At 46.7% G+C, this 14,406-nt stretch overlaps 1 protein-coding gene across 2 annotated transcripts in view; it reads right to left on the reverse strand.

Moving 5' to 3' along the window:
• Window positions 1-14,406, reverse strand: part of COL4A1 (collagen type IV alpha 1 chain) — a 208,983-nt gene that overhangs the window by 59,258 nt on the left and 135,319 nt on the right. For both annotated transcript variants that reach the window (XM_073349693.1, XM_073349702.1), the window contains one exon: window positions 10,372-10,536. In XM_073349693.1, the coding sequence (XP_073205794.1) occupies window positions 10,372-10,536 (165 nt within the window). The remainder of the gene's footprint in view (window positions 1-10,371; window positions 10,537-14,406) is intronic.

The following is a 14,406-nucleotide window of genomic DNA, read 5'->3' on the forward strand; positions in this document are numbered from 1 at the left end:
AGGCCAGAGCTTTCGAAGGGGAGGTCTTGCAAAGTGTTTTGGACCTCAGGAGGGAGGCCTGATGCCTGTAGCCATGCTGAAAGCCTCTTAACCACTCCTGGGGATATGGTTCTGGCCGCAGAGTCGGACGAATCGAGGGAGGCTTGCAGAGATGTTTTGGCTACTGCTTTCCCTTCCTCAATTAGCGCAGAAAACTCTGCATGTGAATCCTGTGGCAGGCGATCCTTAAACTTGGACATAGCATTCCAAGCGTTGAAGTTGTGTCTGTTAAGGATGGCCTGTTGGTTCACTATCCTGAGTTACAGGCCTCCCCACGAGTAGATCTTCCTGCCAAAGAGGTCCAATCGTTTGGCGTCTTTGGATTTTGGTGCCGAGGCTTGCTGACAACACTAGAGAGCAGGGTGGAGGGTGGGAGAATAAGAATTCGTAGTCCTTAGATGGGGCAAAGTATTTTCTCTCCACTCCCCTGGCTGCCGGGGTAATAGAAGCCAGGGTTTGCCAGATAGTCTTACAGTTCCTCTGGATAGTCTTAATCAGTAGCAATGCTACCCTTGAGGGACCTTCCGGAGCCAGAATATCAACCATCAGATCCTCTGGCTCGATGGCCTCTTCCACCTGAAGGCCCATGTTAAGGGAAATTTGGCGGAGAAGTTCTTTATGGGCCCTATGGTCTATAGGTGGGGGTCCTGACACAGATGTACCCACCACTGCTTCATCTGGGGAGGATGAGGACATGTTCTGTGGCTGGTTGCCATCGTCCTGACCTTCTTGTAGTCCCCCATAGTCCTGGGCTGTGTTGGGACCTGTCAAGACTGTCGCCTCTTGAGAGGTAGACTGTGCCTCCTGAGGTCTTGGGGTCATGCCTCTTGGTAATGGTGTGGGCAATGGACCTGCCTCTGTCAGCTGCTCTGGGGGATCCGACGTCAGCCTAGAGAGCGTGTCCTCTCTTGCCCTCGAGGTGTGCTTATATGGCGACCTTGAGTGGCATCGCGTTGAGTACACAGATCTAGAGGCTCTAGAAAACCTGCCCTGCTGTTGGTGGTAGGCCCACGAGGTCCAAAAGGGCCACTGCCCCGGAGGCGGCCACTGTGGCTGCCAGGCTGCGTGGGACTCTCTGCTGGTCATGGTCCGGTGCCTGCTATAACTCAAGTGACCTGAGTTGGCTTTAGAGTCTGAAGGGGAGGACCAAGGCGGCGCCAATGATCCTTGGGCCACTGTGGGGTGCCAAGAGGTGCAGGCCGGGGACCAGTGCCGAGAGGATCGGGATAGTGAGTGGTACCGGCTATCCCAAGACCTGGGCCGGCCAAGTGCATACAGTGCCGGGGAAGTGGCTGGTACCATGCTTTGGTGCCGAGTGACTGAGGATGACGTGGAGCGGTGCCAGGTCCTCAGTGGGGGCGCCAAGGGTGCTTCTTCATCTGGTGCCTTAACCTCATGTGGAGTCGTCAGTGCCAGGGAGTGGCACTGCAGCAAGCTTGAACGGGACAGTGCATGAGCGGTGACCTCAAGCAGCGCACCACTGCCAGTTTCTCTCTGGATGGCACCTGCCTAAGCAGTGCCGGAAGCTTCCCCCCGCATTGGAGGGGATTGGACGCCGACAGTTCGATGAGGTCCTTTGCAGCCTCAAATGTGTCAGGCATGGGCAGGGGTTCCAAGACCTCCTCTAGACACTGGTCAGTGCTGAAGTCGCTGGGCGCCGGATTCAACGGTGCCTATGGCACCGGAGTCAATGGTGCTGGCTCCTGTTGGGAACCAGAGTCCTGCCTCTGAGTGGTAGGAGCCTCTCTGACTGTCTTGGTCGCTCTTTGAGGGGAGCATCCTCTTTCCCCTTTCTTATGGCACTTGGCCGGTGCCGGGGAGCTTGAGTGGTGCCAGGGCTGGTTGGCTCTTCTCAGAGCCCGTGATTTACGGTGCCTGTGATCTCTAGACCCTGGTGTCGAATCATGCACCGATGCTGGGGCACTTCTCACCGAGGAACTTGGACCCGGTACCGAGTGGTCTGGGGCCACTGGTTGTAAAGTGGCCTCCATGAGCAGCTGCTTAAGATGAAAGTCCATTTCTTTCTTAGTATAGGGCTTAAAGGCTTTGCAAATTTTGCAGCGCTCAGCCTGGTGTATCTCCCCCAGGAGTCATGGGGGGACTGTTGAGCATAGACTTGCGGCAGATAGCGCAAGCTTTAAACCCCTGGGCTTGCGGCATGCCCCGCAGCCCAAGGCTGGTGTCTGGAACTAAATCCCAGTCACCTGTAACTAAAACTGTACCTAACTAACTTATTAACTATCTAATAACAAACTGTCTAGCTGGTAAAAACTAGATTGCTAAGGGATTCACTTGCAAGTGAGAGACCACGTTCCAACGCCTTCATGGACTGTAAGAAAGAACTGAAGGGGCATTGGGCCAGCAGGTTACTATATACAGCACCATGAGGGCACCACTCTAGGGGGCTCCTCTGCTGTCCCGACGGGAGCTGCTAAGGGAAAAAGTTTCTGACGTCCATGTACGCGATGCACACACACCTAATTGGAATGGATGGGAACAAGCACTTGAAGAAGTTACGATTTCATAGAATGATAGAACCATAGAAGATTAGGGTTGGAAGAGACGTCAGGAGGTCATCTAGACCAATCCCTTACTCAAAGCAGGACCAACACCAACTAAATCATCCCAGCCAGGGCTTTGTCAAGCCGGGCCTTAAAAACATCTAAGGATGGAGATTCCACCACCTCCCTAGGTAACCAATGCTTCACTATCCTCCTAGTGAAGTGTTTCCTAATATCCAACCTAGACCTCCCCCACTGCAACTTGAGACCATTGCTCCTTGTTCTGTTATCTGCCACCATTGAGAACAGCCGAGCTCCATACTCTTTGGACTCCCCCTTCAGGTAGTTGAAGGCTGCTATCAAATCCCCATCACTCTTCTCTTCTGCAGACTAAATAACCCCAGTTACCTCAGTCTCTCCTCATAAGTCATGTGCCCCAGCCCCCTAATTATTTTCATTGTCCTCCGCTGGACTCTTTCCAATTTGTCCACATCCCTTCTGTAGTTGGGGGACCAAAACTGGATGCAATACTCCAGGTGTGGACTCACCAGTGCCGAATAAGGGGAATGATCACTTCCCTCGATCTGCTGGCAGTGCTCCTACTAATACAGCCCAATATGCCATTGGTCTTCTTGGCAACAAGGGCAAACTGTTGACTCATATCCAGCTTCTCGTCCACTGTAATCCCCAGGTCCTTTTCTGCAGAACAGCTACTTAACCAGTTGGTCCCCAGCCTGTAGCAGTGCATGGGATTCTTCCTTCCTAAGTGCAGGACTCTGCACTTGTCCTTATTGAACCTCATCACATTTCTTTTGGCCCAATCCTTCAATTTGTCTAGGTCACCCTGGACTCTATCCCTACCCTCCAGCATATCTACTTCTCCCCACAGCTTAGTGTCATCTGCAAACTTACTGAGGGGGCAATCCATCCCATCAACCAGATCATTAATAAAGATGTTGAACAAAACCAGCCGCAGGACTGACCCCTGGTGCACTCTGCTTGATACCAGCTGCCAACTAGACATCGAGCCGTTGGTCACTACCCATTGAGCCTGACAATCTAGCCAGCTTTCTATCCACCTTATAGTCCATTCATCCAATCCATACTTTTTTAACTTGCTGGCAAGAATACTGTGGGAGACCATATCAAAAGCTTTGCTAAAATCAAGATATACCACATCCACCGCTTTCGCCATATCCACAAAGCCAGTTATCTCATCATAGAAAGCAATCGGGTTGGTCAGGCATGACTTGCCCTTAGTGAATCCATGTTGACTGTACCTGATCGCCTTCCTCTCCGCCAAGCGCTTCAAAATGGATTGCTTGAGGACCTGCTCCATGATTTTGCTGGGGACGGAAGTAAGGCTGACTGGTCCCTGGGTTCTCTTTCTTCCCTTTTTAAAATATGGGCACTATATTTGCCTTTTTCCAATCTTCCGGGACTTCCCCTGAACACCATGAATTTTCAAAGATAATTGCCAATGGCTCTGCAACCACAACAGTCAACTCCCTCAGCACCCTTGGATGCATTAGATCTGGACCCATAGACTTCTGTATGTCCAGCTTTTCTAAATAGTCCTTAACCTGTTCTTTCACCACTGAGGGCTGTTCACCTCCTCCACACACTGTGATGCCCAGTGCAGTAGTCTGGGAGCTGACCTTGTCTGTGAAGACCCAGGCAAAAAAAGCAAGGAGTACTTCAGCTTTTTCCACATCCTCTGTCACTAGGTTGCCTCCCCCATTCAATACGGGACCCACATTTTCCCTGACCTTCTTCTTGTTGCTAACATACCTGTAGAAATCATTCTTGTTACCCTTCACATCTCTTGCTAGCTGCAACTCCAATTGTGCGTTGGCCTTCCTGATTACACCCCTGCATGCTCAAGCAATATTTTTGTACTCCTCCTAGTCATCTGTCCAAATTTCTACTTCTTGTAAGCGTCCTTTCTGAGATTAAGCTCACCGAAGATTTCATTGTTAAGCCAAGCTGGTTGCCTGCCATATTTGCTATTCTTTCTGCACATTGAAATTGTTTGTTCCTGCACCATCAATAAGGCTTCTTTAAAATACAGTCAGCTTTCCTGGTCTCCTTTCCCCCTCATATTAGCCTCCCAGGGGATCCTGCCCATCAGTTCCCTAAGGGAGTCTAAGTTTGCTTTTCTGAAGTCCAGGGTGCTTTTCTGAAGTCCAGGTCAGCATATTTGCTGAATAGGATTATCCTATTTGTATGCATGTATCATTTTTATATCTAAAGTTATGAATATTGACTATGTATCTGTATTTCAAATGTAGTTACACCTGGGTGACACCCATTACACAGTCTAGATAGCTAGTTGTGAAGGGCCTATTCAGGGTAATAGGCCATTAGGGAAAACAATAGGCCTTAGGAGAACCTTATTCCCCACTGGGTGAGCCTTCCTGAGACTGCTCCGGACAGCCTATAAGTAATGGCTGCTATGACTCAGGAGGGCATGCGACCAGACTACATGACACTGATCTCCATTTTGCGTACCTGTATTTTCCCACAAACTGGGCTGGGAACTGACTTTGAAACAAAGGATTCCCGCCATATGTTAAAGCTATATAAAGTGGTAATTCATATCTGATCTATCTAGTATTTTAGGCTTAGTTTGTGGTTTTGTTTATTTGCTAGATAATCTGCTTTGATCTGTTTGCTATCACTTATAATAACTTAAAATCTATCTTTTGTAGTTAATAAACTTGTTTTATGTTTTAATCTGAACCAGCGTTCCTTTGACTGAAGTGTCTGGGGAAAATCTCAGCTTGGTTAACACAAGCATATTGTACATATTCCTCTCCACATTGAGGGAGAGGCGAACTGTGTAATAAATTCACACAGGTTGAAGTTTTGACCAGGACAAGGTGGTACAACTCTGGGGTCCTAGGCAGGGAAGCTGGGGGTTATTTTGGCTGTAGTCTTTCTATTGTTGGCTCATGCAGTGGCTGACCACAGCTTGCATGCAACTGCAGCTGGGTGTGTTCCTGCCTCTGAATGCTGGTGGGAGTGTAGGACTGGAAGCAGTCCACAACTTGTCACAGCAGCACAGTGCTGAGAGGGAGCCCAGGCTGGTAAGTCAGAGAACTCAGTGGTACCCCAGTTCCACGTGGCACCCCCGGGGGAACACGTCACACAACATATTACAACAAACACACAAAACAAACCCAGGAAGTAAAAATCAGTTTTGCATTATGCATATATTTTGTGAAAAGTGGTAAAATGAGGTGGAGGGGCTTTTTGGTCAGCGTTAAGGTTTTACAGTAATGAACTATGCATTGCTTTATTCTTGATAAAACTTTTTTTATTATGTGGGCAGTATAATATTTATAGTGTCTTTAACTATTTATTTTCTTGTTTATAAGTGTTTGGGTTTTGTAATGATGCCATAAGGAAATATATTATCACTAAGCAACCTTAATTGTTTTTTTAAACTAAGTTTTGTTGGTTTAGGAATTTCATAGAGAATGACATTCCTTTCTATAGCTTATTAAACCATCTGGAATTCAATAGCAAGGATATTGTCCTCAATTTCTGTAAAAGGTTGAAAAAATCCCCACAATCTATAGGATTTTATCATTAGGGGATCCTCAGTTGCAAGGCATTGTTGCAAAATCTCCTCCCCACACTAGTTTAAAAAGTTTATCTCTACCACAATAATTTAGTAATACCTGATATGTACATCTCTTTTCAAGTCTGCTGAAGAATTGCAGACAAAATACTATTGTCTTTATGTCATGATTACATTTTAGCTACAGTGCAATAACATGTTAGTGTTTAATTTTAAAGGCATATAATTGAACAAGGTAGATAATAAAACAAATGAATTTGAATTATATCTGTTTGCCTAAAACTATAGCATCATTTTTAATCTTCAATTTTTATTCTTTATCCAAGTGTGATGGGGCTTAACCCCCATCACCAGCAAGGCTAGCAAAGATTCTGTTATTTTTGCATTGTCTTTCTTCAGTAACAAACAAACAAACAAACAAACAAGCAAACAAAATCAGACCCAGCTCAAACAATTAAAAATCTGTCATTTAAAATCCAAATAAAGACTACAGGGAGTGCTACTAACAAGGGATATAATTCAATATTAACATTTCATGTTGAACAAATTTGTCTATAAACACTGTTTTCAAGGCACAAATGGCTGAGAGCTAACTGAAAGCATATGGGAGCATACTGTAGTGGAATTATAAAGCAGAAAATTAGGATGGAGAAAATGGAAACATCTAAGTCTCTCTAATGTTTGTTTAATGAACTATTAATGTGTCCCTAGGTAGCAATTAGCACTGAAATATATCCTTGCTTATTTGTAATTATCTACTATTTATTTTATGTTGACTGGAAAGTACTATCCATAATTAAGTGCAAATGTATATTACAATCTGTCTAGTCAAATACTTCCTAGTCATTTAAAAAAAAAAAAGCCAGGTCCTCAGATGGTGTAAATTGACATGGCTCTATTGAAGGCATTGTTGTTACGCCAGTTAACAGCAGTTGAGGATCTGGCCTGAGAAACTTAAGCATGCAGTGAAAATTTGTTAGTCAGTAAAACAGAATCAACCACAACCTGAAGAAGAGTTCTTTCTCCAACAGAAAGATAAAAAAGATAAAAGATATTGCGTCACCAACTTTGTCTCTCTAATATCCCGGGACCAACATGGCTACAACAACACTGCAAACATGAGAAAGGTTCTCATTTCCTAATATTATTATGTTAAATGGCCATTTACACTAAGTTATAGGTAAACACCTAGGATGAGCCATTGCAAATATTGTACTTGCAAAAGTGTATGGAATAAAAGGAATCTTTTTGGTTCCTTACAGAACCATTACAGAATGGGAAACAAGTTCAAAATATATTATTTTTTATAAGCATGTTTAATTATAAAACCAATTGTAAAACACCCATAAAGCATTTTGCTTCTTCATCAGCTGTTCATTTAGATTTATTAAACAAGTGCCCATCCCATGCTCTAGACACCTTAAATAATCCCATTTTCACAATAAAAACTACTATTTAAAAAGGAAATAACTTCTAATTTATAAATGTTGGGCCTGATTCTGTAGCTATTATCACATGCTAGTCTCATTTATGTCACATAAGTAAAGAATCATAGGATTAGAACCCTATTTTCTCGTTATCAAATACAATTTGCATGCAAAACAATATAAGTATTTGTTTGTCTTCATTTTAAAAATTATTTTATTGTCACTATATAAATAAATATGTGAAAGTTAGCATGTCAAAACAGAGGCCAAATGCATACATGTATACAGGGCCGTACCTAGGGGGTGTGGGGCCCGGGATATAGGTGCCGAGTTTCCAATCTGGTGGGGGGGGCGGTTGGTGTGCTTGTGTGCTCCCCCTACCCCGACTCCACCCCCTCCCCAAGGCCCCACTCCACCCTACTTCTTCCTATCCCCGCCCTGCCCCTTCCCACCCATTCCGCCCTCTCCCCCGAGCACACTGCACCCTCACTCCTCTCCCCTTCCCCTCCCCCCTCCACACCTCCTGACACTGAGAAACATCTGATCTGTGGCTGTGGTAGGCGCTGATCAGTGGGGCCCTCCGGCAGGAGGCACGGGGGAGATGGGGAGGTTCTGGTAGGGGGGCTCCTCCTCGGCCCCCCCACCTGCCGCTCGCCTCCCCATTCTCCTCCACACCCTGCTCGCCTGCCCGCCTTACCACCTCGCCCACCTCCTCAAGATTTTATCGAAGCGCAGAGCTCCCCAAAGCGCGGCACCCCGATTCGCTGTACCAAGGGACAGCTCTGCATGTATAACTATTTATGCCAGGTGTGGGATCATGTAATCAGATACATTTTTGAAAGAAGCCAAAAGTAGCAGCCATTTATCCAGAAAAAGATCTGTGTCTTGAGTCAGGCAAATGATTTGTTTAATTATTAGACAGTTCCTCATTTTTTTGCATTAACAAAGTCACATATGTTTCTCTCTTTCCATACTTAGGGAGCATTCCTTTGCACGCTGATTCTGATCATGGCCTCCACTTTCCTGACATATCCTTGTTGCCCTTGTTCTTTTTGAATATACAAAACTTTAACAGTGTTTCAGCTGCATATTGAAATAAAACAGGGGTTGGCAACGGCACGCGACCTGATTTTTAATGGCACGCTGCTGCCTGCCGGGTCTCAGCCGCCGGTCCCGCTCAGCCCGCTGCTGAACCCAGGCCAGGACCCCGGCAGGGAGCAGCGTGCCATTAAAAATCCTGCCTGCCTGGAGGATGAAGAAGCTTGGTCCTGCCGGCTGCTGCTGCAGGGCAGGCAAGCTCCCCCTCCCCCGCCTCTTCCCCCAGGGTGCTGGGTTCCTGCCCCTCCTTCTCTCCCTCCCTGCTGCCGATCAGCTGACGGCCCTTGCGCGGAAGGGGGAGAAGAGGAGCTGCAGCGCGCTCGCTCCGGGGAGGAGGTGGAGAAGAGGCGGGAATGGGGCCTTGGGGAAGGGGGGTGGAATCAGGGCATATCCCCTCCAGCCCCCTGCCATGAGCCGCTCTGAGCAGGGGCTGGGAGCACCCCCAAGACCCCAGCCCACACCCCCAGCCCTGACCCTTACATCCCCCCCGACCCCAGTCCCCTGCCCTGAGCCCTGCACCCCCCTCACACACTCCAGCCCTCTGCCCTGACCCCTGCACCGTACATCCCCGCCACCACACCCCAGCCCCCTGCCCTGAGCCCTGCACCCTGCTCACACACACCCAGCCTCTGCCCTGATCCCTGCACCCCCCACACATCCCAGCCCTCTGCCCTGATCCCTGCACCCCCTCACACACAGGCAACCCTCTGCCTTGACCCATGCACCCCCACACACCCCAGCCTCCTGCCCTGACCCCTGCACCCCCCATGACCCCAGCCCTGACTCCAGTACCCCCCACACATACCCAGTCCCCCCACACCCCATGCCCTGACTCCTGCACCCCCCACACATACCCAGCCACCTCATACCCCATGTCCTGACTCTTGCACCCCCCACATTCCCACCCCCACCCTGAGCATCAAACAGGAGCTCCTGCACCCTCCCACATTCCGACCTGCACCCCTCGCACCAAATGGGAGCTGCTGAGGTAAGCACTCCGCACCCAAACCTCTTGCCTCAACCCTGAGCCCCCTCCCTCATTCTAGCTCCTGGCCAGACCCTGCACCCCAACCCCCAGCCTGCTCCTTCACCCCCAGTCCTGTGCTCAGTGCACTCCCACCCTCAGCTCAGTGCAGAGAGAGAGGAAGAGAATGGGCTAGAACCAGGGAGAAGGTAGGTACCAACTCTATGTGAGCAGGGCTGGGATCCCAGACCAGCAGCGGGCTGAGCAGGGCCGGCAGCCAGAACCCTGGCTGGCAGGAGCCGGCGGACTGAACCCGAGACCGGCAGCGGGCTGAGCTGCTCAGCCCACTGCCAGTCTAGGGTCCCAGCCGCCAGCCCCGCTCAGCCCACTGCTGGTGTGGGGTTCTGGCTGCCAGCTCCTTGCCAGCCAGGGTCCCGGCCGCAGGCCCCGCTCAGCCTGCTGCCAGCCTAGGTGAACGGAACCCCAGGCCGGCAACGGGCTGAGAGGGCCGGCGGCGTAAGATCAGCATTTTAATATAATTTTAAATGAAGCTTCTTAAACATTTTGAAAACCTTGTTTACTTTACATATGACAATAGTTTAGTTATATAATATATAGACTTATAGAGAGAGACCTTCTAAAAAACGTTAAAATGTATTACTGGCACATGAAACCTTAAATTAAAATGAATAAATGAAGACTCGGCACCCCCCCTTCAGAAAGGTTCCCGACCCCTGAAATAAAATCTTCACCTACTTGTTATGCCTGGAAGTCCTGGAGGTCCTGGAGGACCTGGAGGCCCTGGAAAACCATCCCTTCCAGCTGATCCATGCAGAGAGAGTCCTGGAGGACCTTGGTCACCCTTTTCACCTCTCTCACCAGGGAAGCCAGGTGGACCTGTGATCCCTGGGCTAGGTAAACCTTATTTAGAACAAAGTAAAACACACATGAAAGCAAATACAAATAAAAGGTAAAATGATCAACAGATACACCAGCAATAAATTACTAAGCTTAAGGGGCAAAACCCAGTATAACACAAGGGACTGCATTTTGATTCTTGAAGATTTATATTAAATTTAAATACTAGTCCCACATATCAACACTATTTTTTAAATCTGAAGTCTATCCTATAGATGTGTGACCTTAGAAGATGGTGAGAAAATGAAGCATGCAGAGAGAAATTTTACCACTACCATACTACAAATCCTGACATGCTACAGAAATGGATAGCCTTTGCAAGAATCTCCAAGGAATAAATCTAGAACATAAGAATGGCCATACTGAGTCAGACCAGTGGCCCATCTAGCACAGTGTCCTGTCTTCTAACAGTGGTCAGTGCCAAATGCTTCAGAGGGAATTAACAGAACAGGATAATTTATTGAGTGATCCATCCCCTGTTGTCCAGTCCCAGCTTCTGGCAGTCAGAGGTTTAGGGATCCCCAAAGCATGGGGTTGCTTCACTGACCATCTTGGCAAATCGCCATTTATGGACCTATCCTCCCTGAACTTGTCTCATTGTTATCTCCACAAACTTCTCATTTTTTGAACCCATTTATACTTGTGGCCTTCACAACAGCCCCTGCCAACAAGTTCCACAGTTTGATTGTGCCTTGTGTGAAGAAGCACTTCCTTCTGTTTGTTTTAAACCCTCTGCCTATTAATTTACTTGGGCGACCCCTGGCTCTTGTGTTATGTGAAGGGGTAAATAACACTTCCTTATTCACTTTCTCTACACCAGTCATGATTTTATAGACCTCTATCGTATCTCCCCTTAGTCATCTCTTTTCTAAGGTAAACAGTCCCAGTCTTTACTCTCTCCTTATGTGAAAGACATTCCATACCCCTCATCATTTTTGTTGCTCTACTCTGTACTTTTTCCAATTCTAAAATATCTTTTTTGATACGGGGCGATCAGAACCGCATGTGCTATTCAAGGTGTGGGTGTTGCTTTCTATAGTGGATTTATGATATTCTCTGTCTTATTATGTATACCTTTCCTAATGGTTCCTAACATTCTGTTAGTTTTTTTGACCGCTGCTGCACCTTGGGAACTATCCACAATGACTCCAAAATCTTTTTCTTAAGAGTTAATAGCTAATTTAGACCCCATTGTTTTGTATATAGAGTTGAGATTATGTTTTGCAATGCGCATTCCTTTGCATTTCATCTGCCATTTTGTTGCCCACACACCCAGTCTTGTGAGATCCCTTTGTAACTCTTCACAGTCTGCTTCAGACTTCACTATCTTGAGTAATTTTGTATCATCTGCAAACTTTGCCACCTCACTGTTTATCTCTTTTTCCAGATCATTTATGAATATGTTGAACAGCACTGGCTTCAGTACAGATCCTTGTGGGACCTCACTATTTACCTCTCTCCATTCTGAAAACTGACCATTCCTATCCTTTGTTACCTATCTTTTACCCAGTTACTGATCTATTAGAAGACTTTACTTCTTATCCCATGACAGCTTACTTTGCTTAAGAGCCTTTGGTAAGGGACCTTGTCAAAGGCTTTCTGAAAGTCTAAGTGCACTATATCCACTGGATCACTCTTGTCCATCTGTTTGTTGACCCCCTCTAAGAAGTCTAATAGATTTGTGAGGCACGATTTCCCTTTACAAAAGTCATGTTGACTCTTATCCAACATACCGTGTTCATCTATGTGTCTGATAATTCTGTTCTTTACTACAGTTTCAATCAATTTGCCTGGTACTGAAATCAGGCTTACCAGCCTGTAACTGCTAGGACCACCACTGGAGCTTTTTTATAAAATCAGCATTACATTAGCTATCTTCCAGTCATCTGACACAGATGCTGATTTAAGCAACAGGTTACAAACCACAATTAATAGTTCTGCAATTTCATATATGAGTTCCTTCAGATCTCCTCAGTTGATACCATATGATCCTGGTGATTGATTACTATTTAATTTATCAGTTTGTTCCAAAACCTCCTCTATCAGTTCCTCAGATTTGTCACCTATAAAAAATGTCTCAGGTGTGGGAATCTCCCTCACATCCTCTGCAACAGTGTTTCCCAAACTTGGGAAGCCGCTTGTTCAGGGAAAGCTCCTGGCGGGCCGGGCCAGTGTGTTTACCTGCCGACTCTGCAGGTTCGGCCAATCGCGGCTCCCACTGACCGCAGTTCGCCGCTGCAGGCCAATAGGGGCCGCGGGAAGCGGTGGTCGGTACGTCCCTCTGCCCGTGCCGCTTCCCACAGCCCCCATTGGGCTGCAGCGGCGAACCACGGCCAGTGGGAGCCGCGGTTGGCCGAACCTGCAGACACGGCAGGTAAACAAACCGGCCCGGCCTGCCAGGGGCTTTCCCTGAACAAGCAGCATCCCACATTTGGAAAATGCTGCTCTGCAGCAAAGACCAATGCAATTTAGCTTCTTTGCAATGGTCTTGCCTTTCTTAAGTACTCCTTTAGCACCTCGATCCTCCAGCGGCCCAGATAATTGTTTGGCAGTCTTCCAGCTTCTGATGTACTTAAAAAAAATTGGTGTTAGTTTTTGTGTCCTGGTAGCTACTATTCAAATTCTTTTTGGCCTGCCTAATTATACTTTTACACTTGACTTGCCAGTGTTTATGTTCCTTTTTATTTTCCTCAGATTTGACTCCCAATTTTTAAAAGATGTCTTTTTTTCTCTAAGACCCTTTTTTTACTCTGCTGTTTAGCCTTGGTGACAGATTTTGGCCCTCTTGCTCTTTTTTTTATTTGGGGTACACATGTACTTTGAGCCTTTATTATGATGTTTTTAAAGTTTCCATATAGCTTGCAGGCATTTCATTCTTGTGATTGTTCCTTTTAATTTCTGTTTAACTAACCTCCTAATTTTTGTGTAGCTCCTTGTTCTGAAGTTAAATGCTACCATGGTGGTCTTCTTTGGCATTTTCCCTCCCACAAGGAAGTTAAATTGAATTACATTATGGTCACTATTACAGAGCAGCTCAGCTACAGTCACTTCATGGGCTTGATCCTGTGTGCCACTTAGAAAAAATCAAGAACTGCCTCTCCCCTTGTCGGTTTCAGGACTAGCTGCTCCAAGAAGCAGTCACTAATGGTGACTAGAACTTTTATTTCTGCATCCCCATGCTGAGGTGACATGTTCCCAGTCAGCATGAAATCCCCCAAGAGTTTTCTGTTTTTGTAGCCTCTCTGATCTCCCTGACCATTTCACAATCACTGTCAACTTCCTGGTCAGGAGGTTGATAGTATATCCCGATTGCTGTAGTCTCTTATCTTATCTCTTATCTTGATTTCAGGAGCACTTGAAACAAAAATATTAATGGAAATCAGTGGATAAGTGGGAAGTGAAGCGTTAAGTTAATAACTGTTAATGAGGGTAGTGACAATAAGTAAAGAGCATCATTTAATAGAATCATAGAATCATAGAATATCAGGGTTGGAAGGGACCTCAGAAGGTCATCTAATCCAACTCCCTGCTCAAAGCAGGACCGATCTCCGACTAAATCATCCCAGACAGGGCTTTGTCAAGCCTGACCTTAAAACTTCTAGGGAAGGAGATTCCACCACCTCCCTAGGTAACGCATTCCAATGTTTCACCACCCTCATAGTGAAAAAGTTTTTCCTAATATCCAACCTAAATCTCCCCCACTGCAACTTGAAACCATTACTCCTTGTTCTGTCATCTGCTACCACTGAGAACAGTCTAGAGCCATCCTCTTTGGAACCCCCTTTCAGGTAGTTGAAAGCAGCTATCAAATCCCCCCTCATTCTTCTCCTCCGTAGACTAAACATCCCCAGTTCCCTCAGCCTCTCCTCATAA

The sequence above is a fragment of the Lepidochelys kempii genome, chromosome 1, assembly GCF_965140265.1.
Source record: "Lepidochelys kempii isolate rLepKem1 chromosome 1, rLepKem1.hap2, whole genome shotgun sequence".
Lineage (NCBI taxonomy): Eukaryota > Metazoa > Chordata > Testudines > Cheloniidae > Lepidochelys > Lepidochelys kempii.